Here is a 27,727-nt window from a genome sequence, read left to right as displayed (position 1 = left end):
CTGATTCCCCAGGGGTAGATGCAGAGGTTTCATCTCTTAATAAAGATTTGACTTGTCCAGTGGACAACATTCAAGTGTTTAAAGACCGACTGACAAAAAGTTGTAAAATCACTTCTCAAGGCTTTGTTTGCTTTGGCTGGGTCTGCTGTGCATCCAGCTGTGGCTATTGGCGTTTTCCAAAGTCTGAAAGATCACGTCAAGAAGTTGGTAAGGAAGGTCCCGGTTCAAGGGTAGGATCCTGCTGAGGAATTTGCAGATTTACCCCATGCCTTATGCTTTTTAGTAGATGCCCTAAAAACTAATTTCAGCAGATTTCACTCATAGCCCTAGTGTCAGTGCACATGCTTAGAGTCTTGTGGTTAAAGAATTGGTAGACTGAACTGCCTTGTATGAAGTTGCTGGCAGGTTTTCCTTTTTATGGGGAATGCTTGTTTGGCAAAGATTTGGACAAGTACATCCAAAAAATCTTGGGTGGAAAGTGTTCTCTTCTGCCGCTTTAAAAGAAAAAGCCCTGGGTACCAAAATCTTTTAAGGCAGATTCCAAGTCCTCTTCCTTATAAAGGTATATCCTCACTTGTAGAGATGGTTTCAGACAGATGGATCATTTCCACAGTTTCTCAGAGGTACATGCTGTAAATTTGGGTTCTTCAGCCTCCTTAGTTTTTGAGATAGAATGTATCCATAAATCAACTAAAAACTCCATATTTCAGGCACTCAACTGTTTGCCGGGTAGGTTCCATCAGACAAGGTAAGAAGAATTTCTGGTGCCTCAGGCCAGGAAGGGGTTTGGGACTTTTTAGGCAAAAATATGAAATATTTTTGTAAATTGGAGCAATTTATTTTTTAAAAACCAATACATGTTTTTTTTTTGGATGTAGGGCTATAGGCCCTATTGTGCAAAGAGGTGATAAAGAGTTTTACAGTGAGAATGGTGACTTGGTGATAGTATAAATGTATTTCTCTGTTCACTGGACTTGTTTACAAGTTATTGGGACAGAGATAACATCCGCAATATCCGACGCGTTTCGGCTTGGCAGCCTTTATCGAGGATATCACCGTATCTGTAGTTGTAACATAGAAATATATTTTAATACACCCACTCTTCCAAGGGAAATATTTCCGTTGGGGTGGTGTTCACATAAAGACTTACATTTTTCTTATTTGCCCTTCCATGCATGAAGGCCTTGTCCTCCTATCCGGTTTCTTGCGACAGGAACTAAATGGCTGCTTCTAAAATAGATGATATGTGTTAGAACAAAATGTGATTGAAGATGTCATCATTATTTGTGTATTTTGTTATTACTCACAGGAATAGAGCAGTTTGAAATTGCTTCTATAATTTCCTGTGTTCTTGGTCAGTCATTGCCAAGCATGTAATCAAATCATCCTGGTCAATTGTTTTTGCCAAGCATGTCATCAAAAAAGTATATTTGTTAAAGAAAAATATGTTTGGGGGTTTTTGTTATAAAGTAAGTGTTCCTTATTAATCAGCTGGTAATTTGTTCAATAAAGGTAGGAAACAAGAAACTTACACGATTTGTAGAGCTTGGTTGGATTGCAGCAGCGCTTTAGCAGGTGCGCACACCTCCTTCTCCTGGAAGGGACTGGCGTACTGCTTTGTTCCCCGGCGTTTATATACCCTCCGCGCATGCACAGTACTGCGCATCGGAATCCTATGGTGTTGCGGCCGTCACGTACCTCTTGCTTTACCGCTCATGCATGATGTAGGTTGCGTGCGCAGCTCAGCAGGGATTCTCAGCCGTAATTGTATGTAACCCTGCCGACACAATCTAATGAGCTGGGTACCTCGAGGGGACCCAGGGAGGAGGGAAAAAGATGGAAGAAGTCCCTCCTCTTCTCCAAAATGCCCCAATCATAACAATCAGAAATGACAAAAGGACACAAAAACGTGTCATGGGAGCACGCTGACAGGGGTAGAGTGGAGTTACGCCATATTTAGGTATATGGCTTGTTTTGGTGGGACTTGATTTGTGCAATATATGGAGGATTTGGGTTGGTAGCACCTTTGTGGGGTGTAAAGGTCTATATATGGGGTTTATGGTAAATATTGTGCGCAAGATGTATATTTGGATAATTAAATATATAGTTGGTATTTTTCAATCTGTTTTTCCAGAGGCGAATCCTGGCAGAAAGGAACGATAGCTTTCTGTTTCGTTTAATCCGGGAAAGATAGTGGCTTTTAGATGTGTTATGCATCTCATTTCGATTTGGAGGAGCATCCTGTTCCAGTCCCCGCCTCTTTTTGGGATATGAATCCTATCTAAGGCCATGAAGGTAACTCTTGGCATTTTATATTTGTGAAAAAAATGCCACATGTCTGCCCAGAGGTAGGTGGTCATTGCCAATTTCCATGCTGTTCATATGCTTGTTAATCCTTGTTCCAAACTCTTGTTTCGTTTTTCCCACATAAAATGATCCACAGTCACATTGCATGAGATAGACTATACCCCACGTCTTGCAATTTGCAAAATGTTTGGGTGTAAAATATTCGCCATTTGGTAGTGTTGTAGATGTGCATTTGACAATAACCCGACATTGTGCACAACTCCCACAAGGGAAGGTTCCCTTGTCCCTACATGGGTCTTTTCTTGCACTTTTATACTCGCTGTATAGGAGTTTCTCTTTAATAGAGCCTGACTTCCTAAATGTTATGGGAGGGTATTCAGGAACAAATTCTTTTAGGTTTGGGTCCTCTATTAGAATGGACCAATGTTTTTTAAGAATATTACGTATCATGGGGTGTTCATTACTATATCGCATTATGATTCTGGTTGTTGGTTGTTTTTGGGTTTCTGTGTTTTTGTTTTTTCTAAACAGGACGTCATGTCTGTCTTTTGTTTTGACACGGTTGAACGCTTTTCTGAGGGAGGTCTTCGTATATCCTCTCAGTAACAGGCATTCAGTGAGAGTGTTGGCTTCATTTTGGAAGTCTTCCGGGCGACTGCAGTTTCTTTTCAGTCTCAGGTATTGGCTGTAGGGAATTGATTTCTTTAAAGAGGTTGGATGGAAGCTTTCGGCGTGTAGGATTGTATTGCCAGCTGTTTCTTTCCTATACAATGTTATCTGGAGGTTCCTTTCTGTGTCTTTCCGTACCCAAGTATCTAAAAATGATACATTGTTTCTATTGTAGTTCATGGTGAAGAACATGTTATAGGAGTTCTTATTCATTTCTCTAAGACAATCCTCCAACATAGTTTCTGGGCCATCCCAGATAACGAAAACGTCATCGATATACCTTTGCCATAGTAGTATATGGTCAGTGTATGGGAGGATTTTGTCATCGGATAGAAACTCTTGCTCCCATTTTCCAAGATAAATGTTGGCATATGAGGGAGCACAACTAGTGCCCATAGCCACTCCGCAGGTTTGTAGATAATGAGATCCAGCAAAAGAAAAATAATTGTGGTTCAATATGTGTTCCAACATCAATAAGATGAAATCGTTGAACTTTTTATTGTATCTGCTTTGTTGTTCTAATGTTTCCTGAACGGCCTCTAATCCTTTTTTGTGTGGAATATTGTTTTATAGCGATTCCACATCGATGGTGACTAGGATGGCGTTTTTTGGAATGATCATTCCTTCCAGAATCTGTAGAAAGTGTATTGTGTCCTTTGTGTGTGATGCTAGTTTGGTCACGTGTGGTTTAAGGTAGGAATCGATGACTTGGCTCGTTGTTTCGGAGAGGTTACCGTTTCCAGATATGATTGGTCTGCCGGGAGTGTTTTTCGGATCCTTATGGATTTTGGGAAGTGCATAGAAAGTAGGGCTTCTTGGGTGTTGTATGCGCATGAATTCCCAGAGTGTTGTTGATATCGTTTTTTTGTTTAGTGCTTTATCCAGCTTTTTATAAAATTCTTCATTGTAAGTATTGATCATGAGTGGTGAGATCATTTTATAGCATTTCTTGTTTTGTAGGACTGTTAAGCACATGGATTTGTAGATTTCATTGTCCATAAGGACTATGTTACCTCCCTTATCCGAGGTTTTGATGGTAATAGTATCATTTTTTTGTAAATTTTGTAGTGCAATTTTTTGTTGTTTTGTGATGTTTCCTTTTTTTTAATGTCTTTTGTGGTCTGTTTTACAAAAAGAGCTATAGCAGGATTGGTGTTTAGGGGAGGAAATCTCTCTTTGACTATTTCTTAAATTTGAGGTTGATGTCTATGTCTGATTCTTCGTCTTCATCCTCTTCACTGTCATATTGTGTTAATGGTTCCTTGAGGTCTTCTAATCCTCCTTCTCGTAGTAAGATTGAGGTCTCTTATGGTTCTGAATTCTGCCGCTGTCATTACTGGGGGTGGTTGGTCTTCAGGCGGAGTTTTGTTGTACATAGCCTTAAAGAGGAGATTTCTGGCGAATAAGTTTATATCCTGGATTGTCTCAAAGGTGTCCATGCCTTTGTTTGGGCAGAAGGAAAGTCCGAGGGATAGGACTTCGAGTTCATTTTTTGTTGGGATATGCGATGACAGGTTGATGATCGTTAGTCCCTTATTTCCTGTTGGTTCTCTTGGTCTTCCCATGTCAAGGTTGCCCTTGTTTGTTGTTTCGACACTGGTTGTTTCCCTAAAAAAAGCTTTGTTTGTTTGGGGTCATCTTCTTTATTATTCCTCCTTGATCTTGTGAAGATTTAGTGGGGTTTGAGAGTTTTACTTGTTCCCTCTTGTGTATTTTGTGGGTCTTGTTGATCCCTATCACTTTTTTCATTTTCAGTTCCTAGATCTTCCCTGTCTCTCATTTGGTCTTGTGGGGGAATTTTCTGCCAGGGACCTTTCCTTCTGCTCGTTTGGGTTTCTGGGCCGGAAACATATGACGATGAATCTGAAGAGTAGTAGTTGTTTTGTTTCCTTCCTTGTTGGTTTCTATTCCGTGTTTGTCTTGGGTTTGCCCATTTGTAGGCCCGATTTTGGCTTAATGCATTCTTCCAATACTTTTTTTCTTTTTTTATAAGTATTTCTTTACTATAATTTTCAAGGTGTTCCTTAAGTTGTTTTTCTTGTATTCTGTATAATTCAATCTTCTTTAAGGGGGATAGTTGTTCATAAAGTAGTTTGATGTAATTGTCAAGGCTCTTAATTTGCCTTAAATATTCCTCTTGGAGGAGGATCATCAGGTTTTTTGAACATTCGTTCAATTTACTCTCCCACTCTTTCTTCATTAGTGTGGTCACATTGTCTAGAGTAGGGAATATTTGTATTCGTAGTCCAACCAGATTGATGTCTTCTTTTATGTATCGTTCAAATGCTCTGATATGCCAGTGTAGGGCAGATTTTCTTTCAAGGGGTTTCTTTAGTGTTGTAAATAATGCGAGTATATCGGAGTCCTGCTGTTCCTTCCCTTGGAAGTTAGTTTGTAAACCTTGCATGAGGTTTTCCCACTCGTTTCCTATTAGATCTCCCATTTTTGTCTATTTTCCGATAATTACCGGTAGTAGTTCCTTTGTTTTAATCTGACCAAAGGAAGAATGTCCCTCCTTAGAGACTGACTGTCCTGTCAGTTAGGTGGGGTGTCTGTCTGGAATATATAGTTCTTTCCCTTTGGTGAAGGGAAAAGATCAAACCCTATAACTCTGTGTCCTTCTGTCAACACAGAAAAGGGAAAGAGAAAGTGATTTTTTTATATATGTGGCTTTTTTCAGAGACCTATGAGGACGTGGATGTTTGACCATCCGGGGGTAAATCGTGGGTTTTTAGAGTACTCTGAATGCCTTTATGATATCTTAAAGGCATTCTGAGTACTCTAAAAACCCACAGTTCCATCAGACCAGAGATTCTGGTGCTTCTACTCAAACCTGTTTACAGTCCCAAATCAAATAGGGACATGAGACCAATTTTCGATATCATACTACTAAAACAGGTTCCTAAGGGTTCGGCCTTTTCAAATGGAATCCGCTCGATCAACAGTAGGAGGGTTTTCTATTGTTCACTGACAAGGACACATAGCTTTATAGGCCAATTTTTCTGGCACATCAAAGGATTCTGTTGTTTGCAGTATAAATTTGTAATTTTCAATTTGTGGGGCTGCCCACAGCCCCTTGGGTGTTCATAAAGGAAGGTCTTAACCCCAGTGCTGGGCTTGTTGAGAACCTTGGGGGGGGGGGGGTCTATCCTAGGACACCTGGATGACCTCTTGCTGAGAGAGCAGTCAGTTCCACGGTTGAGGCAGAACGGGTTTCTCGCAGTGCGTACATTGCAGCGCCTGGGCTGAGTACTCAATTTCAAGAAGTCAGCTTTGAGCTGGTACAAAGCTTGAAGTATTTGGGGCTGGTCCTAGATACAGTTCAGGCAAGAGTGCTTTTACCTCAGGAAAAGAGTTTCTCTCTGAGAAATCAGGTTCTGGATATAAGATGGCAAGGATATCCTTCGTTCATGAGATTGCTGGGGAAAAATGGTGTCCACATTCAAGGCTGTTCCCTAGGGACAGTTCCACTCCAGACCATTACAGGGTAACATACTGCCCGTTTGGAACAGGAAAGTCCAGGCATTGGATAACCATATGTCTTTGTCCCCCCAGGGTGTTGCTGAGTCTGAATTGGTGGATGGCCTCTCAGAACTTGAAAAAGAGGAAATCTTTTCTTCCAGTAATTTGGAGGATAGTAGACTGCCGATGCCAGTTTTCTGGAAGGGTAGTCATTCTGGACTTATCCGAAGTGCAGGAAGCTTGGTCACCACAGGAGAGGGTGCTGCCCATAAACATTATGGAGCTTCAAACAGTTTGTCCTGCTCTGGACCATTGGGTAAATCAGTTTTGTGGGCTTCTGGTCAGGGTTCAATCTGATGATGCTACAGCAGTGGCGTATTTTAATCACCAGAAGCTGTGCTGCCCAGGAGGCAGTCAATCATATTCTGCCTTAGGCAGAGCATAATGTACAATCTCTGTCAGTGGTACACATCCAAGGGATAGAGAACTGGCAAAAGGGACTTTTTCAGTCACCAGCGGTTAATGCCAGGAGAGTAGCTCCTGCATCCCGATGTATTCAGTGCAATTTGCCATTGTTGGGGAACTTCGTAAGCAGATCTTTTGGTGTCCAGGTTCAACAACAAGGCAGACAGGTTTGTCTCCAGGAAAAGGGACCCACTGGTGATAGGGGTAGATGCACTGGTAACACCTTGGGATCAGTTCTCTCCCGATTTATGCCTTTCCCCTGGTTCAACTGCTTTCGCATCTGTTTCGCAGGATCTGGGAGGAAGTAACGCCACCATAGTAAACTTGGCAGTAGACAGACATTGGGCACTTCCGGTTCAGTTAGACCTTCTGTCTCAGGGACCAATATTGCACCCTGCCTAACAATCGATGAGTCTGAAGGCTTGGCTTTTGAAGTCCAGGTGTTAAAAGATCGTGCTGTCTCTGGGCCGGTGAACTCTACACTGCTGAAGGCCAGGAAACCTACATCTAGGAGGATTTATTACAGGACTTGGAGATCTTATGTGTCCTGGTGTGACACCAGGAAGGGGCAACCTCGAAAGTATATGACTGTTCAAATTGTGTCTTTTCTCCAATTGGGGGTAGAGATAAATCTGGCTTTAAGTACCATTAAGAGCCAGATTATGGCTCTACACCTTTTTTTAAGAGACCAATTTCTTGTCACTCTTTGATTTGTACTTTAATTTAGGGAGTGACCTGTATGGTTCTGTCTGTTAGGTCACCCTTAGGCCCTGTTTACACCTGAGCGTATTTCAGCTCATAAAAAGCTAATTTCTGAAGTCTCAAAAACGCCCAATAAGAAAAATCCCATTCATTTCAATGGCCTCTGTTCACATCTGAGCATTTTGTCACCTAAAGCAAAATGCCTAAAGCTCAAAAAAGTACATGAGCTTCTTTTTGGCAGATTACAAGCGTTTTTGTTAGATGTCAATTAGTGATCGACCGATATCGGTTTTTCGTTGCCGATACCGACATTTTGGCGATCGCATATCAGTATCGACCGATATGGGCCGATATTTTTGTACATTTAAAATTTTGCAAAATAAAACACAAATTTCGACACAAATCTGTTACTGAACATGTAAATCTTTATTTATTAACATTTTTAACAATAAAGGCTTGTTCTTCACACCTTAACTGCATGAAAACTGATAGGAAAACTTCGCTTGCAGGGACATCAGTTTCACATCATCTGATTGTGCATTAATGCATAATAAACTGCTGCAGTAGTGCACTCACTCACTGCAATAATTTTAAATCACTACTGCAGTGTAGTCGGTGCAAAACTGCTAGAAAAAAAGCTAGGCAACAGCTAGAGAGTGGATTGGATTGGAGTCAGTGGACTACCGCTGCAGTAGGGCACTCACTGCAACTACTGCAGTCAGTGCAAAGCTGCTAGAAAAAAAGCGAGGCAACAGCTACACAAGTGGATTGAACTGGAGTCAGTGGACTACCGCTGCAGTACGGCACTCACTCACTGCAATCATTTTAAATCACTACTGCACTATTGCAGTGACTGCAATAGTGATTTAAAATTATTGCAGCAGTGAGTGGTGCACTACTGCAGCAGTAGTCCACTGACTCCAATCCACTGTCTAGCTTTTTTTCTAGTAGTTTTGCACTAACTGCAGTGCAACACAGTCAGTGCAAAACTGCTAGAAAAAAAGCTAGACATTGGAATGGATTGGAGTGGGCTCAGTGGACTGGACAGACACTACTACTACACTTTCAATACTCCCAGTTAAGTAGAACAATATTATAGTGCAGAAAGCATAACATTTCAGCATGTTCACCAGTTAAACGGCTTTTCTTTTCATAAATTGCTGCCACTTCACTAAAAACACGCTCACTTGGTACCAAGGAAGGAGGAGCAGAAAGGTATCTTCTAGCATGTGAAGCAAGTCTTTTTTAGCGTGCCTCATTTTCTTTCCACCACTGAAGAGGATCACTTCTTCTGTCAATTACTGGTTCCTTCAAATAGAGATGAAGTTCATTATCCATTATTGCAGATTCTGAAGAATCCTCCGCATGAGGCCCCAATAAAACACTGAACATGGCATTTATTTGACCACAATGAATTTTCTTTCCTGTACGTTGTCTTTTTAAACATATTTCTCCCGCATCCTGCTCTTCCACATCAGAAACCTTCTCTTCTTGACTTTTCTTTTCGTCAGGAACCTCCTGCACCTTCTGTTGAATATCTTCTGTCAGCCATTGTTTTGCCTTGGCCAATACATCATCAGAAAAGAAAGGATGGTTCTTGTATCGAGGATCCAAAAGACATGCAAGCACAACATTTTTATTATCCTCATGCTTCTCAAAACGTTTGGCGAGGCTGTCCCTCATGGCCTGCCTACATGCTTTAATGCCACGTGTGTTGGGTCCTTCATTCTGTTGAAGAAGCATCGTCCGCACTCTCACACATGGGATGACAGAGGACACAGATGAGTCATAATGACTCACCTCTAGTGTCACTTCCTCAATGGGTAGGAGGGTCTTAATGATGTTGGCTACTATGTCCCACTGATCAGCAGTAGGACAAGAATGTCCTCCAAGTCCATATTTACCAGAATATATGGTGAGAGCTCACTTATGCTCCAGCATCCTTTGCAGCATGTGTAGCGTTGAGTTCCATCGTTGGAACAGCCTGTATGAAGTTGTTTTTGGGTAGGCCAAGGTCTTCCTGAATGCACCTCAGTCGCTGCTTGGCAAGAATAGAATTGTGGAAATGGCCTGCGCACTTCTTCAGCATGCTAATAATGTCAAGCAAAGCTTTCTGGTTTGACAGACCATCATTTACCACAAGTTGGAGGGTGTGTGCCATGCAACTGAGGTCTAACACTTCAGCAAGTCTCATACCTTTAACCATGTCCGCTCCACTGTCTCGAAGCACAAGCATCACTCGGTCTTTGGTGATTTCCCATTCTTCTAGCATGCCTAGAAACATTTCTATAATGTACTCCCCCGTGTGGGATCCTTGCATCACTTTTGTATTCAACACCAAATGCCTTCTTGTCCATCCGCTGTCAATGAAGTGGCATGTAAGACTCATTAGTGATTCTGTTTGTCCTGACCAGCAGTCAGTCATAAATGAGAGTGAGCCAGCATTCTTTGGTTGCAGCATAGCCTTTACTTTCTCAACGACCTTTTGGTGAATATTTTCCAGAATTTCAGTTCGATAAAATTTGTCACTCTTCAGTGTGTACCTTGGCTCAAGTATGGACATCAACTGCTCAAATCCAGAGTCAGACACTATTGTAAATGGCTGATTATCAGTGACCATCATCTCTGTGATTACTCTGTCCAGCAAAAGGGACCTTCCATCCGATTTTAGCCACCTGTTTTTTTTCTGAAACATATCTGTTATTGTTGCCTGGGATAGTGATGTTTCACCTTGTGATTCATTTTGTTTTTTCTGTGCTGCATGATACAATTCAACATGATGAACTCTTAGATGGGCCCAAAGATTAGACATATTTTTGGTTTTTGCGGTTATTGATCCCATGCTTACATTGTTTTTGCAAGTGTTGCACAGTGCTGCTGCTTTTCCTGGAGACGGAGAAGAGAAATAGTCCCAGACCACACTTTTAATTTTTTCTATCTCCATCCAACTCCATTGAAACTTAAAAGACACTAATGAATATAGGCTTTAACAAAAATGGCTGCTGGCACCCTGTGTTGAGGAGTGGCTCGCACCCTTTGGTGGGTGGCTGGCTGGCTGACACCCTTTGGTGGGTGGCTGGCACCCCGTGGTGGGTGGCTGGCTGGCACCCCGTGGTGGGTGGCTGGCTGGCACCCCGTGGTGGGTGGCTGGCTGGAACGCCGTGGTGGGTGGCTGGCTGGAACGCCGTGGTGGGTGGCTGGCATCCTGTGGTGGGTGGCTGGCTGGCACCCTGTGATGGGTGGCTGGCTGGCACCCTGTGGTGGGTTGCTGGCTGGCATCCTTTGCTGGCTGGCTGGCACCCTGTGTGGTGGGTGGGTGGCTGGTACAGGCCCAGGGCCTTTGGTTGGCTAGCTGGTACAGGCAGGCCCTGTGCCTGGCTGGCTGGTACAGGCCTGTGGGTGTGTAAGACTGGGTGGCTGGCTGGCCCGGGCAGCTGTGGGTGGGTGGCCACGGCGGCTGTGTTACACAACGTGCACTGTGACTGGTCACTGTACTGTATGATTGATTTGATTTGAAAAGAAGAAATAACTCACTGTGCCGACTGTGCACTGCATGCAGAGACTCCAGTGTGGCCACGGCAGGTGTAAAACACACTGTGCGCACATGTGAGACTCCAAACGAGGCTGAGGGAGGCAGCCTAAGAAGGCCGCAGAAGCTGTCCCAGACTCCCAGTGCGCGGAGGCGCGTGTCGCAACATACGCGATGACGTCACGGCAATATCGGTAATCGTCTGGGCCGATTCCGATACATCGGGGAAAGTGCTTATCGGACTCGATATATCAGTATTGCCGATAATCAGTCGATCCCTAATGTCAATGCCTGCCTCCAAACACCTGGAAAAAATGCAATGGAAAAAGCCAGAAAAAACGTGTAAAAAAAACCTGAAGAAATTCCTGAAAAAAAGCCCTAAAAAAAGCCTGAAAAGGATACGTGTGTCCTTGGGAATTGAATGTGGTTATGGCTGTTTGCAGAATCCACCTTTTGAACCAATTTGAGATATCCCATTAGTCTTTTTGAATCGGAAGGTGTTTATCACTTCGGCAAGAAGGGTGTCAGAGCTGGCAAATCTTTTTTCTAAGGAGCCATTTTCGGTTCTTCGCCAGGATAAGGTGGTGTTTCGTCTTCATTCACCTTTTTTGCCAAAAGTGGTTTCAAGTTTACATTTGAATTGGGGCATTGTCTTACCCTTTTTTTTTTTCTAGTCCACAGTCACCAGGGAAAAAAAGCTCTTTACACTTTGGATGTAGTTTGAGCTGTCAGAGTGTATCTAAAAAGGCTCCTTCAGAAAAAATTAAAAGTCAGCAGCTACAAATACTGTAGCAGCTGACTTTTAATATAAGGACACTTACCTCTCAAAAGGAACCAGCGATGTCCTCACCCAAACAAATTTTTCAAATCGGCTTTAGATGCCGTCATCTATAGTAAGGGAAACAGGAAGTGAAACCTTGCGTCTTCACAGCCTGTTTTCTACTGCACATGCGTGAGTCATGCTGCACCCTTTGAATGGTCTTGTAGTCTACTAGGACCGGTGATGTGTCCCAGAAGACTGCGGGGGAAGGAGGGCGGCTGAACATCCGTCCCAAATTGAGTAAGACAGAGTGGGTTTCTTATGGTTGATGGCAAGGATTTTGTTCGGGTCTCCCGCCCCTCAAGTGCATTGTTTTTGGACATCACAGATGGTCATGATTATAACCTGCTCTGTGTGTGTCCCCTGATATACGATATCACGGCCTCAGACTTGCACAAGCCTCTACTCAAGAGACTAGAAGTTCTACTAATTATTTGGCTGTTCTGCTGACCTGACAGGGTAAATAATTAAGACTACTCACCTAGAACAATTAAGATTATCAGGATAATCAGAAACGTCCAAACCACCTACTGTATATGCATGCTTATTCCAGGTCAGGGATTTATCAAACCAAGAAAAGTGGTAAAAGTCATACCTAAACTACTATGATCTCAAAGCTAATGTTGTTTTCAAGGGATGTCATTTAAAATATAATTTAAAATATCATTTTCCTGAAATTTTTCAAAAAGTTACTGACCTTGAATAAAGTTTATGAACATCTCCAGGTCTCGGATCTGAGTCTTCAACTGTTCCACCAACTGCTCCTTCACTCTAGCTGGGTTAACAATCTGAGCAATGGCAGCATCTACTCTCTGCCGCAACTCTTCTGGAGATAGGCAGCTAATGTCCTCATTCAAATTAACATCCAGCTTCTTAATCAACTCATCAATGATTACCTGGAGAAGTTAGAAGTCATGTAAACAGTGGAAATGAATTCTCCAATGATCAGCATAATTTAATTGATCTTATATTAAAGAAGTTCAATCCTTTAATTTTGTTAAGTGCTTTGTCCTCATGGCAGCCTCCCATTATTGCCACACTTGTTCAGTGTTTGGTCTTGACTGACTCTGTAATACAGATATTATCTGGTGAAATTAATTATACAGTGTGTTTTTGAATTAATTGTTGTAGGAACCCCGCTCTAAGGAAGGACCGAAATTATACTTAACCACTTAGGCCTCAACTACTGTTTCAAAACATAGTTACATAGTAGTTGAGGTTGAATAAAGACAATAGTCCATCCAGTTCAACCTGTGTACGTGTGTGTGGTTGTAATCATCTCTCATACCCCTTAATGTTCTGATCCTTGAAACGTGTGTCAAAGAGTCTTTTGAAAGTAGCCATACTTCCCGCAGAAACTACCTCTTGTGGTAGAGAATTCCACAATCTTGCAGCCCTGACCGTAAAGAACCCCCTGCATTGCCTGAGGTTAAACCGCTTCTCCTCTAATCACATTGTATGTCCTCGCATCCTCATGCAATCCTTGCGACTGAATAGCTTTTTTTCTATGCTGAGATCACCATTGAGGTGTTTGTAAATTGCTATCATGTCCCCTCTTAGGCGTCTTCTCCAGGGAGAATAAATTAAGCGATTGTAGACGCTCTTCATAATTAAGGTCCTCCAATCCCCTAATTAGTTTAGTTGCCGTTCTCTGGACTCTCTCCAGCGCCAACACATCCCTCCTGAGGACGGGCGACCAGAACTGGACAGAATACTCCAGATGCAGTCGGACCAGTTTTTTATAAAGTGGTAGGATCACAGACCTATCTCTGGAATACATCCCCTTCTTTATGCACGCCAATATTCTGCAAGCTTTGGCAGCTGCCACTTGACATTGCATGCTATTGCCTAGTCTATCCTCTACCAAGACTTCCAGATCTTTCACCATTTTTGATTCCCCCAAAGGTTCCCCCCTTAAAGTGTATTGTGCTTTTATGTTTTTAGTCTCCAAGTGCAAAACCTTACACTTCTCCACATTAAACCTAATTTGCCATGTCGTTGCCCACTCTGTTATTTTGTTCAGGTCATTCTGTAAGATGTCTGCCTCATGTTGTGAAGTTATTGCCCTGCCCAATTTTGTGTCATCTGCAAAAACTGATATAGAACTAATGATCCCGTCCTCAATGTTGTTTATGAATAAATTGAACAAGGTTGGTCCCAGGACTGAGCCTTGGGGGACCCCACTTACCACCCCAGACCAGTCTGAGTATGACCTATTTATTACATGCTATCCTGTGTGTAACAGATGTGTGTAAATGAAGGTTAAAGCTATAGTGCCAAAATTACACAACTTAAAAATGTAAGGGGTTCATTTAAAAAATAAATAAATACCCGTTGTTTCTCCATGACCATGGACTGGGGCAAAGAATCATAACTGCCTTCTTGGTAAGCAAAATTCTCTAAATCATCTAACTGGTTTTTGAGCTGAACAATGAGTTCGGTTTGCTTTTTCCTTTGTGCCTCGATGCGTTCCCGTTTCTCCCATTCACTCTGAAATAAATAAAATAAAAGCTTGCATATATTTAAATGATAAACATACTTGTATTAATATGTTAAAAAAAAAAATCATACGCTGTTTTACAGATTTTTTTGCAGTTAAACAGATGCTACAGGGGACAGTCAGATACTATAGTCTACTTCATAAATATTCTTAGCAGAATCACTCTGCATCTGAAAACAGATCTAGACATCTGGAAAAAGACCAGAACTCTAGCCAAAAATGAACACTATGTTAGCTGCTTTGGAGGGCAGGGAAGACATCAAGGGTCTTGTAGACCCCTGATATCTCCATAAAGAGAACCTATTGCGTGGCCAAGTTATCACAAGGGCTTGTATGCCCCCTTGTGATGTCTATAAAGTTGAAAGGAAAAAAATTTGACATTTTCTCTGCCAGGTCCATACAACGTATAGACTTCCAGCTTGCCAGGTCGTACCAGTGTTAATTTCGTAGACGAAAACATTTTTCGTCATATGCCTTTTTACAGCGATGAAAACTAAGCAAAAAGTACACCAAGTTTTCATCCACTGATGAAAACTATGACAAAAATCAATTCAAATCCCGTCAACGAACGAAAACAAAACAAAAAAAAATGCGAGGGAGGGAAGTTTACCCACGTGAACTTCCGGTTTCCTTGGAGGTCTGCCTGTGTAAAGCCCGTGAGTGCGTCCGCTCCCAGCAAGCAAGGTAGCGAGTAGCGACCATAGCGTGCCTAGCAGGTAGCACTGTGCAGCATCACAGAACTCACCAGAAGACTGTCCAGAGCACTGTGCATTACAGGCCTCCTCAGACCGCTCAGAGCACAGTGATTGTGTACATTAAAGGTGTCCCCTCAGACCACTGTTCAGAGCACTGTGTGCATTACAGGCCTCCTTTGACCACTGGCATTCAGAGCACTATGCAGAATTATAGGCCTCCCCTCAGACCATCATCCAGAGCACTGTGCAGCATTACAGGCCTCCTCAGACCACCGTCCAGAGCACTTTTCCTTACAGGCCTCCTTGGACCACCGTCTAAAGCACTGAGCAGCTTAACAGGCCGACTCAGACCACCGTCTAGAGCACTGTTCAGCAATGCAGCCCACCCGACCATCCAGAGCACTGTGCAGCATGACAGGCATCCTCAGACTGCACAGAGCAATGTGCATTACAGGCCATCCCGAGCGGCTAAATCTGTGTCTGAGTTTGATCAAACCTTAATACCAGAAATAATAACATATTCAATTTTTTTACTCCCGGAGTATATCATGAGTTTGGAAATTGTGGAGAAATGCTTAAATAATGCATTACAATTTAACAAAACCCATTTGATTTTAGCCAACTACAATGATTTGAGTCAATTAAAATGTACTGCAGATTTTAGTCGACAAAAACAATTAAAACTAAAATAATTGCAGCTGGCCATAATGGGACAAAACTAAAATGGCATTTTAGTCAAAAGACTATGACTAAAACTAAATTGAAATTTGATGCCAAAATTAACACTGGTCCGTACACCGTGCATTCTTCCTCCTGCTATAAGCTCATAGTCACTTCAGTGACCATAAGCTTATCGAAAAACTGTTCAGCAGACTCTGCTGAACATATAAACTGCAGATGACGAGCCACTGATCAGAGCTATTGACCAAAAATGTGAACCCCCCCCCCCCACCCGCGGCCGGTGCCGCTTCTGACATTTCTTTCCCCCTCCTACATACTCTGTCATGGATTAAATGCCCCCCAACTCTTTTTTTTTTTCCAACTCTAATTCCCCCTTTTCCCCCCGCACCAGTCCTCAAAGCACCGATCCTGTCGGCATTGATACATTGTGGCTTCATGCAAGATAGTCTAGGGAGCCCAACTGTGTATAGTGTTAGTGTATAACCATATGAGATGGTGCAAACAGTTTAGGTAGGATGTAACCAAAAATAAAAAAGAGAGAGAAATGGAGCATACATCCAAATGGCTACCTCCTCAAAAGAGAGAATACTAAGTAAAAAAATTGCATTGCAGGCCCCACTGCCCCCCCCCCTCCACGAGCCCCCCCATCCAAGCAGCCAACCACACAAACGGTGATCCCCAATACTCCCCCAGACCCACCAAAACACCTGCTGCACCTAATCCTCATCCAAATGCACCTATAAATATAGCCAAACCCCAAAAGTGGGGAATATAGATTCCAAATAGCTCCTGATGTGTGGGCCACGAGCCACGAAACGCGTAGAGCCAAAGAATGGGAGATTAAACACTTGGAGACTGACGACACGTTTATGATATTTATTATGAATGACATGGTTATTTATTACTACGATATGTACTTATATGAACTCATTTACTTTAGGTCTTGTTCTCTATTTGTTTTCTGCCAATATTTATTAATTGTACCTATGTCGCGGCCAACCCAGCGCGGAGCTAAGGTAGGGTCACGCTCGCTGTCCAGACTGGGAAGACTGTAAGGATCTAAAATATCCAGTTCGTTACACCCAGTCTGACATTTGACTGTAGTTCTCACAGGAACGGAAAAAAAAAGGAACGGAAAATGGTGTGCTGCCTCAAAAAAAAAGTGCAGTTCTGATTTTTAGTTCACTGAAGTATATTTATTTTTGAATACCAATGCCGTTTTGTGGCTTTTTTGACATGTTGGTGGCTGCACTTCTGGCCCTATGTATTTATAAAATTGGCCACTACTGATCTAAGGACTATGAAAAGCCAGGATTTACACTTTCTGCATGGAATGGCTTCATTTATCAGTCTTTAGTAGATATGCTTGCATATACGCATAACAGTTTCAAAAGCAAGCACTAATGGGAGGACAGGTTTACTAACAAGTGCCAAACTTTAAATCATACAGATATAACACTTACCAGTTCCTTGAAAGGGCAGCAATAAAAAAAAAAAGGAAAAAAAAAAAGTTAAAATCATGAGGTAAAACTACAGCTCACAAGTCCAACCAGTTTTACAGGTTGATAAGAGAGACTATGTGTGTTATTTGTTTTAAGGTAAAAGCTGGCTTGTACAGCCAAGAACTTTAAAATGAATTTTAGAGCATTATAAGGTTCTACTCATGTGTAAATATGTTTTTATCTACATACTACAGTTATGTTTTTAGTACCAACAATTTACCAGAACTTTATAGCATGTTACATAAAGTACATTCACCTCAGTCTATGTCCCAGCTTACAGTCTAAGGCTCCAATCTTACATGCATACATACATGCACACACATACTAGTGACAATTTAAAGCTGAATTCCGGGCAAAAAAATGTATCAGCTAGCAGTATTGCTGCTGTCATTCCTTTGTGCAATTTGCTGCCCGTTTCTCTCCCTACTGTGTAATCCAGGACGCATTATTTGAATCACAGCTTGAGTCCCTCTGGCATCTGTTTTGTGAGACCGGCAGTGGTGGCTGGTGCATTGGGGGCGCAGGGGCGCCGCCCCCCTAGTCTACATGCGTGGTGATGGACGCATGGATTCCAATCGGGTTTTTTTTTTTTTTTTCTGAAGCACGTGATTAGAGCCAGAGGCTCTAATAGACTGCAAAAAAAGGTGGACTCGGGGCACAGAGCACTGCGCCCTGAGCCCACCCAGTTGTGTGACAATAGCGGATGAATATTCTCTATTGCCACACTGATTCTCCTCCTGGCCAATCAGGAAGCGGATTCTGAGACCCGTTTCCCGATTGGCCGAAAGGAAAAGCCATGCTATTTGCCAAGGAGCGGAGGAGGAGGAGGGAGAAGACTGAGGGGGAAGCCGCCGCTGCCTACCCAGGGTGAGTGAGCCGGTGACCGGGGGGGAGGGGGGGCAGTGCGGGCTGGAGCTGGTGGGGGACAGTGAGGGCCGGAGCTGGTGGGGTACCAGGGACCGGCAACCAAGGAGGGGGGGGGGACAGTGCGGGCCGGAGCCGATGGGGGACCAGGGACCGGAGACCGAGGAAGGGGGGACATTGCGGGCTGGAGCTGGTGGGGGACCGGAGCTGGTGTAGTCGCGGGGGAGTATGGTGTGGTCCGTCTGCCGCCCCCCTCAGACGCCACTGGAGACCGGTGACCACTATGGTGTGTAATTCCCCTGGCCACCGGTCTGGTCTCTGCCCTGATGTAGTTCTTCTTTACAGTGAGCAGAGATGTAATTACGTACCTGCTCACTGTAGTGGGCTGACTCTTGAGTCTGAGACTTCCAGCCTGAGTCACCCACTGTAGATGATAGCAGATACAGCCCTCAGTGCTAACTCTGCCCCCAGCACCTTCTCCAATTTGCTGCACATGTTGCCTTTCAGGATAGCAAATACAGCCCTCAGCGCCTAATCTGCCCTTCGCTCCTCCTCTTGGGATATTGCACACACTGCCTCTCATTTCCTCCATTTCCCTTTGCATCATGGAAAATGTAATCCTCCTTCTCTGCTCAGATGAACAAGAGAGAAAGTCCTATTCCTGGCGCCAGGAGGGAGCACTGTCTTCCAAAGGATATGACATCACTGGGGCTAAAAATCTTGGATTACAAGAAATATAAAGGCACTTTCATTTAAACCAGGGTTTGACAAATTTGCTTGAAATCTGGGAGCCAGCTATAAAAAGTTAGAAGCCAGTTTTTTTTCACGCATGCCGAATGGCCAGCTTCTGGCCGGACCGGCTGCCATACACACTGGCCCAATGGTGGACAGTTTTTAATGAAGTGGCTGATGTTGCCCTGTGTACTTGGTTTACTTCTTCTGAGAGATATTATAGTAACACTGCATCCACCAAGACCACTTCTGTGATTCGAAGTGGTCATGGTGGTAGGAGTCAGAAAAACTGCACATGCTGGGATGTTTACAGTTATGTGCTGGGGGCTAATTGGACCCTAGCACATGTGACTTACTGCTGGCGGGTACTGCTGGCGGAGAGTGTGAAGAGCGGTGCTGGAGGAAGCATGCAGAGTAGGGCCGAAACAACTAATCGATTAATCGACAAATAATCGATTAGTGAATGTGGAGTGGATTCGCGATTTTGCTCCCTAAACATATAGTTGTTTTTTTATGTTTACCACTGCATTGAGATATTGAAGAGCAAATTGCATTTTTTTTTTAACTTTACATAATAACTAAATTATACACCACACTTTAAGGTTATTACCCGATTAATCGAAACAATAAATCGGCCAATTAATCGATTATGAAAATAATCGTTAGTTGCAGCCCTAATGCAGAGCTGATGCTTCCTGTATCTCTCCTCACAGGCGGAATGCATTTGATATCACTCCGCCTGTGACAAGACGGACCTGGAACTATACAGGAAGCATCAGCTCCGTTCTGTCACAGCTGACACAGACAGCCGAGACAGAGCGCGGCACTTGCTGGTGTCCGGGAGACACCCGCAACTCGCGGAAAACTTGGAATGTCTGGTGACAAGACTCCCGTCGCAGTGTAGCCCAGGCGCCAGGCAGCTCATTTTAGTTGCCAATGTGACCTGGCGCCTGGGATTTGTTGAGCCCTGATTTAACCTGTGTCAGTAGTTCAGCAGAGGAAAGGGATCTGCAATTGCAGACATAGCTAGATCCTGGAGTTAAGCTATAAATGGGAACCAATAACCTACCAGTTTGTGTTCAGAGTGTGAGAGGAAACTGGAATACCTGGAGGAAACAAGGCAGAAATGCTAAACACTGGACTTTGGTGTATTTCTGACTGGCCAAAATTAAAAAAAATTAAAAATAAAAAAAAACCTGTATGAACAACACAGCATTTGCATAGCTGTCATGAATGATATGTCGAATATTTCTCTCCTATAGCGATCAGCTCTATCTAGAAGCCATATTGTGGTATTTTCCTGAAAAACCTCACTCAAGAAACTAGACAAATTACAGGGATTATTTGTGACAGATATGAAAATGCTGTAACTTTAATTTTTAACCACTTACCCACTGGACACTTAACCCCCTTCCTAACCAGAGCAGTTTTCAGCTTTCAGTGCTCTCACATTTTGAATGACAATTACTCAGTCATACAACACTGTACCCATATGACATTTTTCGTCCTTTTTTTTCAAACAAACAGAGCTTTCTTTTGGTGGTATTTAATCATCATTGGGTTTTTTATTTTTTTGCGCTATAAATGAAAAAAGACCGAAAATTTGGAAAAAAAAAAAAACTAATTTTTCTTCGTTTCGGTTTTAAAATTTTTCTTCATAAGTTTAAGCCAAAATTTACACTGCTACATATCTTTGGTAAAAATAACCCAAATAAGTATATACAGTAAAACCTTGGTTTGAGAGTAACTTGGTTTAAGAGCGCTTTGCAAGACAAGCAAAATTTTCAAATAAATTTTGACTTGATATACAAGCGATGTCTTGATATACAAGTAGCCTCAAGTCACAGCTGAGTATAAAAGAGAAGAGAGGCGCCTCTAAGTGTAGCAATATGGTTAAATTTAATGAAGGTTCAACATTTAGCAACTCACTTGGTTGATGATTGGAACAGGCACATCTAAGGATGCAGGCATCCAGGCTAAAGCTGTCCACATAGATCATCCTCCTCACCGCCATCTACGTCATCCCTTCCATGCTGCCCCTCGCTTTCAGATCGCTTTACTCCAGGGTGGTCTTCCCGGTCAGGATTACAGACTGGCAGCCGGCGGTGCAGAAGATGGTCTATGTGGACAGCTTTACCCCGGATGCCTGCATACTTAGATGTGCCTGTTTTATTCATCAACCATGTGAGTTGCTAAATGTTGTACCTTCATTAAATGGAACCTTATTGCTACACTTAGAGGCGCCTCTCTTCCCTTTGATACTCTGTAGCTCCTGCTGGATTTTGCTTCTAATCCCCTTGTGAAAGCGGCCATTTGTGGATGGACATTTTATGGTTATATAACCTATCGCAATGCTATAATCTTTTTATATAGACTATAAACTGAAAGACTTATGAATAAATGGTTGTGGAACGAATCATCTGAGTTTCCATTATTTCTTATGGGGAAATTCGCTTTGATATAAGAGTGCTTTGGATTACAAGCATGTTTCCGGAACGAATTATGCTCGCAATCCAAGGTTTTACTGTATTGTTTGGTCTTTGTGAAGGTTATAGAGTCTACAAGCTATGGTGCCAATCATTGAAAATCGATCACACCCAATGTGCTGATGACCTATCTCATTTCTTGAGACACTAACAAACCAGTAAAGTACAAATACCTCCCAAATGGCCCCTTTTTGGAAAGTAGACATTCCAAGGTATTTAAAGAGGCATGGTGAGTTTTTTGAAGTTGTAATTTTTTTCCACAAATCTTTGCAAAATGAAGATTTTTTCACAAAATGGTCATATTACCAAGTTATTTCTCACACACTGTATAGACATACTTGCAACTACACCCCAAAATACATTCTGCTACTCCTCCCGAGTATGGCGATACCACATGTGTGGGACTTTTCCACAGCCTGACCACATACAGAGGCTCAACATCCAAGTAGCACCGTCAGGCGTTCTAGGAGCAAAAATTCCACATATAATTTCCTGACAACCTATCACACTTTTGAAGGCCCTGGAGCATCAGGACAATGGAAACGCCCACAAAATTACCCCATTTTGGAAAGCAAACACCCCAACACATAATCTAGGAGGCATAATGCGTCTTTTGAACATGTCATTTTTTTTCACGAGTTTTTGGAAAATGTGGAAAGAAAATGAAAATGCTTTTTTTTTTTTTTTTTTACACAAAGTTGTCAATTTATAAGAGATTTCTAACACATAGCATGTACATAGAAAAAAATGACACCCGAAAATACACTCTGCTACCTGAGTATGGCGATATCACGTGTGACACTTTTATACAGCCAGACCACATACAGAGGCCCAACATGCAGGGAGCACCATCATTTCCTGACTTCCCATTACAATTTTGTGAGGCACTGTAGGGCACTGATTAGCACTGTAGTGGCACTGATGTTACATAGTTTGTGAGGTTGAAAAAAGACATCAGTCCTTCCAGTTCAACCTATGTGTGTGTGTGTGTGTGTGTGTGTGTGTGTGTGTGTGTTTGCTGTTAACCGTACATTGTATACCCCTGTATGTTGTGGTCTTTAAGGTGCCCATCTAATAGTTTTTTTTTAAACTATCGATGCTCCCTGCTGATACCATTGCTTGTGGAAGAGAATTCCACATCCTTACTGCTCTGACAGTATAGAACCCCCTACGAATTTTAAGATTAAACCGTTTTTCCTCCAGTTTTAGTGAGTGGCCACGTGTCTTATTGTATTCCCTTTCTCTGAAAAGTTTGTTCCTTATGCTAGGGTCCTCACCAGTACAGTATTTGTACATTGATATCATATCCCCCCTCAAGCATCTCTCAGAGAGAATAAGTTCAGTGCTTGTAGTCTTTCCTCATAGCTGAGGTCCTCCATTCCCCTAGTTATTTTTGTTGCTCTTCTCTGGAATCTCTCCAGTTCCAGCACATCCTTTCTGAGGACCGGTGCCCAGAACTGGACGACATACTCCAGATGTGGCCGGACCAGAGTCTTGTAGAGTGGGAGAATAATCTCTTTATTTCTGGAGTGAATCCACTTTTTTATACATGCCAGTATTTTGTTGGCTTTGCTTGCAGCGGCTTGGCATTGCATGCCACTGTCAAGCCTGTTGTCCACTAGGACCCCCAGGTCCTTTTCCATCTTAGATTCACCCAGAGGTTCCCCCCCCCTTGTGAGTAGCTTGCTTTCGTGTTTCTGATGCCCAAGTGCAATACTTTACATTTTTCAACATTAAACCTCATCTGCCATGTTGTTGCCCACCCCATTATTTTGTTCAGGTCTGCTTGAAAGGTTTCCACATCCTGCATAGAAGATATTGGCATGCTTTAGTTTAGTATCATCCGCAAATACCGAGATTGTGCTGGATATCCCCTCCTCTAGGTAGTTTATGAATAAATTAAACAGGGTTGGCCCCAGGACAGAACCTTGGGGACCCCACTTTTCACACCCGCCCAATTTGAGTACTCCCCATTTATCACCACCCTCTGGACTCTCCCCTGGAGCCATTTCTCTATCCAGGTACTCACCCTATGGTCCATACCTATGTACCTTAGTTTGTACAGTAAGCGTTTGTGGGGAACTGTGTCAAATGCCTTTGGAAAGTCCAGATACACCACATCCACAGGCCTTCCTTTGTCTAGATGGCAACTCACTTCAAGGTTATTAGAAGGTTAATAGATTGGTCTGGCAAGAACGATTTTTCATGAATCCATGCTGATTACTACTAATAATACCGTTTTCATTACTAAAGTCTTGTATATAGTCCCTTAACATCCCCTCCAAAATCTTCCAGACTACAGATGTTAGGCTGACAGGTCTATAGTTACCCGGGATATATCTCGACCCTTTTTTAAATATTGGTACCACGTTGGCTTTTTTCCAATCAGCTGGCACCATACCCATCTGTAGACTATCCTTAAAGATCAAGAATAATGGTCTGGCTATCACCTGGCTGAGTTCCTTAAGTACCCTCCGTTGCAAGCCATCCGGTCCCGGTGATTTATTTAGGTTAAGTTTCTCTAGTTTAGTTCTAAGTCTATCTTCTGTTAACCATGGGGGTACTTCCTGAGGTGTATTATTTGATTTATCGTTACAAGCTGGGTTAGTGTAGCCCCCCGATTCTTTTGTGAAGACTGAAGAGAAGAAATTATTTAACACTTTCGTCTTCTCTCTGTCCTCTGTGGCCAGCTTCCCTTTGTCATCTTTTATGGGGCCAATGTGTTCTGGCCTCGCTTTCTTACTATTTATATACTTAAAGAATTTCTTGGGGTTTTTTTTACTCTTTTCCGCTATATGTCTCTCGTGTTCTATTTTAGCCACCTTGATTTTGCCTTTACATTTCTTATTGCACTCTTTGTAATGCTTGAACGCTGCCAAGGACCCCTCAGCCTTGTATTTTTTGAAGGCCTTTTCTTTAGTATTAATATGCATTTTAATGTTGGAGTTAAGCCACCCAGGGTTTACTTTTGCTCTTTTAAATGTATTCCCCTTAGGAATGCACTGGCCAATCCCTTTGTTTAGTATGCTCTTGAAGCACTCCCATTTTTCCTCCGTGTTCTTTGTTCCCAGGGTTCTATCCCATTTGATATTTTCTAGCAAAGAGCGCAGTTTAGGGAAATTGGCTCTTTTGAAATTCAGTGTCCTTATATTACCCTTGTGTTCCCTATTACTATGATTAATACTGAAACTAATTGACCTATGGTCACTGTTTCCTAAGTTGCCCCGTATTTCTATATCCGTGAGCAGGTCTGTATTGTTGGTAATCGGTAGGTCTAGTACCGCATTGTTTCTTGTCGGTGCGTTCACCATCTGACCCATGAAATTGTCCTGCAAAACATTTAGGAACTGCTGAGCCTTGGATTAATGTGTGGTTCCTTCTGCCCAGTCTATATCTGGATAGTTAAAGTCCCCCATTATAATGGCATTTCCCATCCTTGCTGCCAATCCAATCTGTTAAAGGAGGTCCACCTCCCCCTCCTCCCTCTGGTTGGGGGGTCTATAGCATACGCCCAATATTACTTTCCCCATAGTGCCATCCCTTTGAAGTTCTACCCATAGGGATTCTACCTCGTCCATCGCTCCATTATTAATATCATCCCTCATATTTACCTGTACATTGTTCTTAATATATAGACATACCCCTCCCCCTTTTTTACCTTCTCTATCTCTGCGATAAAGGGAATACCCCTGAATGGTCGCCAGCCAATCATGAGAGCTGTCAAATCAAGTCTCTGTAATCCCCACAAAGTCCTCCTTATACATCAGCAGCTCCAGCTCTCCCATCTTGTTGGCCAGGCTTCTAGCACTGGTATAGAAACCTCGTAATTTTGTCTGATTGCATACTACATCCTCGTTTGATGTTGTTTTTAGGCTGCTCTTGCGATTTTTCCCCATACCCACCTTGGATTTAGGAAATCTGAACACCCTACCGCTAATGTCCCCATTTGTGCCCGCTTAACCTTGCTCCCTGCTGGCCAATTCTATATCTGTACCCTCTCCCACATCACCTAGTTTAAAAGCCCCTCTAACTTGTTGGCCATCTTTTGACCCAGTACGGTTGCACCCTCCCCATTTAGGTGCAATCCATCCCTACTAAAGAGCCGGTAGCCTACTGAGAAGTCGGCCCAGTTCTCCAGGAACCCGAAACCCTCCTTACTACACCAGCTCCTCAGCCACTTGTTAACTTCCCTAATCTCCCGCTGTCTCTCTGGTGTGGCTTGAGGTACAGGTAGTATTTCTGAAAATACTACCTTGGAGGTCCTATATTCCTCAACTTAGCGCCTAAGTCCCTGAAATCGTTTTTTAGGAATCTCCATCTCCCTCTTCCTATGTCATTGGTACCCACGTGTACCATGACAGCTGGGTTTTCCCCAGCCCTTCCCAGTAATCTGTCCACCCGATCCGTGAGGTGCTGAACCCGAGCGCCCGGTAAACAGCAGACAGTTCGGCACATACGGTCTTTGTGACAGATTGCCCTGTCTGTCCTAATAACTGAGTCCCCTACCACCAGAACCTGTCTTTCCTTTCCCTTTCTCCCAGCCTCACTGGAGGAGTTCTTCCCCTGGCAGCTAGGGGCGTCGCTCTGCTACAGCAATGCTGGTCCCTGGCTGGTTTCCCCAACACCACGCAATGGGGCGTATTTATTGGGGTGCCCAGGGCCGACCTCCTTGCCTTGTTCCCTTCTACCGCTCCTGTCACCCATCTACTCTTCTCTTATGCCTGCACCCCTGTATCTCCACCCTCCTCTGTGCAGGCCCCTGCCTGCACCTGTCGGGTACGCTCCCAGCTCTCCTTCAGTATGGACATTCTTCTCAGTGTTGCCAGTTGCTTCCCTAGATTCAGGACCTGAGCTTCCAGGGAAGCAACGTGCTTACATTTTGTGCAGCTGTATTCGCCCTCAATCGCCTGATAGAGGAACATATACATGCCACAAAATGTACACCGAATCGCATCTCCACACCCGCCGGGCATTGTACCGACTAATCTAATCTGATGGGGATTCAGTAATTTAAGTCTGTCCTGTGTCGCTGTTTTCTAGCTTCTCACCCTCTGGTTCTCTGCGGCACACACAGGCCCTCGCAGGCACACACAGGCCCTCGCAGGCACTCACTGAGGTATTACTCCCATTCACTACTGCACTTCACCAAGTCGCTACAGCCCTCCTCCCAGTCGTTATGGTATTCCTCCTGGTCGCTAAGGTATTCCTCTCGGTCGCTAAGATATTTTTCTCCGGTTTCTAAGGTGTTTTTCCCTGGTTGCTAAGGTATTTTTTTAGGTTACTAAGGTATTTCACCCGGTTGCTACGGTAATTTTGCCCCTTTGCTAAGGTATTTTCCTTGGTTGCTAAGGTATTTTCCCCCAGTTGCTAGGGTATTTTTCCCCAGTTGCTAGGGTATCCCTCCTGGGTTGCTAAGGTATTTTTCCCTGGTTGCTAAGGTATCCCTCCCGGTTGCTAAGGTATTTTTCCCGGTTGCTAAGGTGTTTCTCCCCGGTTGCTAAAGGTGTTTTCCCCAGGGTTGCAAAGGTATTTTTCCAGGTTGCTAAGGTATTCCTTTCGGTTGCTAAGGTACTACTCCCAGTACCAAGGTACTTGCAGGTACACTCAGATCAACTGCTTGCCTGCCCTGGTCTGTCCTTGTCTGATGCAAAATCCTGCAGCCCCCCGTCAGTCTCTCTACACGCTGTCTTTGTGATCCGCTTCTGCCCCCCCCCCCCCCATTACTCAACTGAACAGCTAATCAGCACACTCACGGTTCTGCTGTCTCCGCTCCTGTCAGTCAGCCCCCACGACTCCGGTACTGATCCTGCCGCCTTTTGTCTGTCACGCTGCCCCCCTCAGCGTCGGTAGTCCCCCTTCAGTCACTGGTCTCCCTCGGCGTCTACCTCGGCGGTTTCCCGAGTGTCTGCTCCCCTGCATGGCACTCAATCAATCTAAACTTTCCTCGTGGTGTTCTCTTCTGCATCTAGTGGCATGGATGGGTCACGGATGAGCACTGATGTGGCATGGGTGTGGCACAGATGAGCAATGATGTGGCATGGATGTTGCACAGATAAGCAATGATGTGGCATGGATGTTGCACAGATGAGCAATGATGTGGCATGGATGTTGCACAGATGAGCAATGATGTGGCATGGATGTTGCACAGATGATTACTGATGTGACACAGATGATCACTGATGTGGCACGGATGATCACTGATGTGGCACGGATGAGCACTGACGTGGCACGGATGAGCACTGACATGGCATGGATGAGGCACGGATGAGTACTGACGTGGCATGGATGTGGCACGGATGAGCACCGACGTGGC

General features: G+C 43.5%; 1 protein-coding gene across 1 annotated transcript in view; it reads right to left on the bottom strand.

Moving 5' to 3' along the window:
- Positions 1 to 27,727, bottom strand: part of RUNDC1 (RUN domain containing 1) — a 96,698-nt gene that overhangs the window by 34,652 nt on the left and 34,319 nt on the right. Inside the window, exons 2-3 of the mRNA XM_082271905.1 lie at positions 14,286 to 14,444; positions 12,652 to 12,850 (exon numbers count right to left, since the gene is read on the bottom strand). Of these exons, the coding sequence (XP_082128031.1) occupies positions 12,652 to 12,850; positions 14,286 to 14,444 (358 nt within the window). The remainder of the gene's footprint in view (positions 1 to 12,651; positions 12,851 to 14,285; positions 14,445 to 27,727) is intronic.

This window comes from Pelophylax lessonae (genome assembly GCF_965119305.1).
Source record: "Pelophylax lessonae genome assembly, chromosome: 11".
NCBI lineage: Eukaryota > Metazoa > Chordata > Amphibia > Anura > Ranidae > Pelophylax > Pelophylax lessonae.
This window is presented reverse-complemented; position numbering and strand designations above follow the sequence as displayed.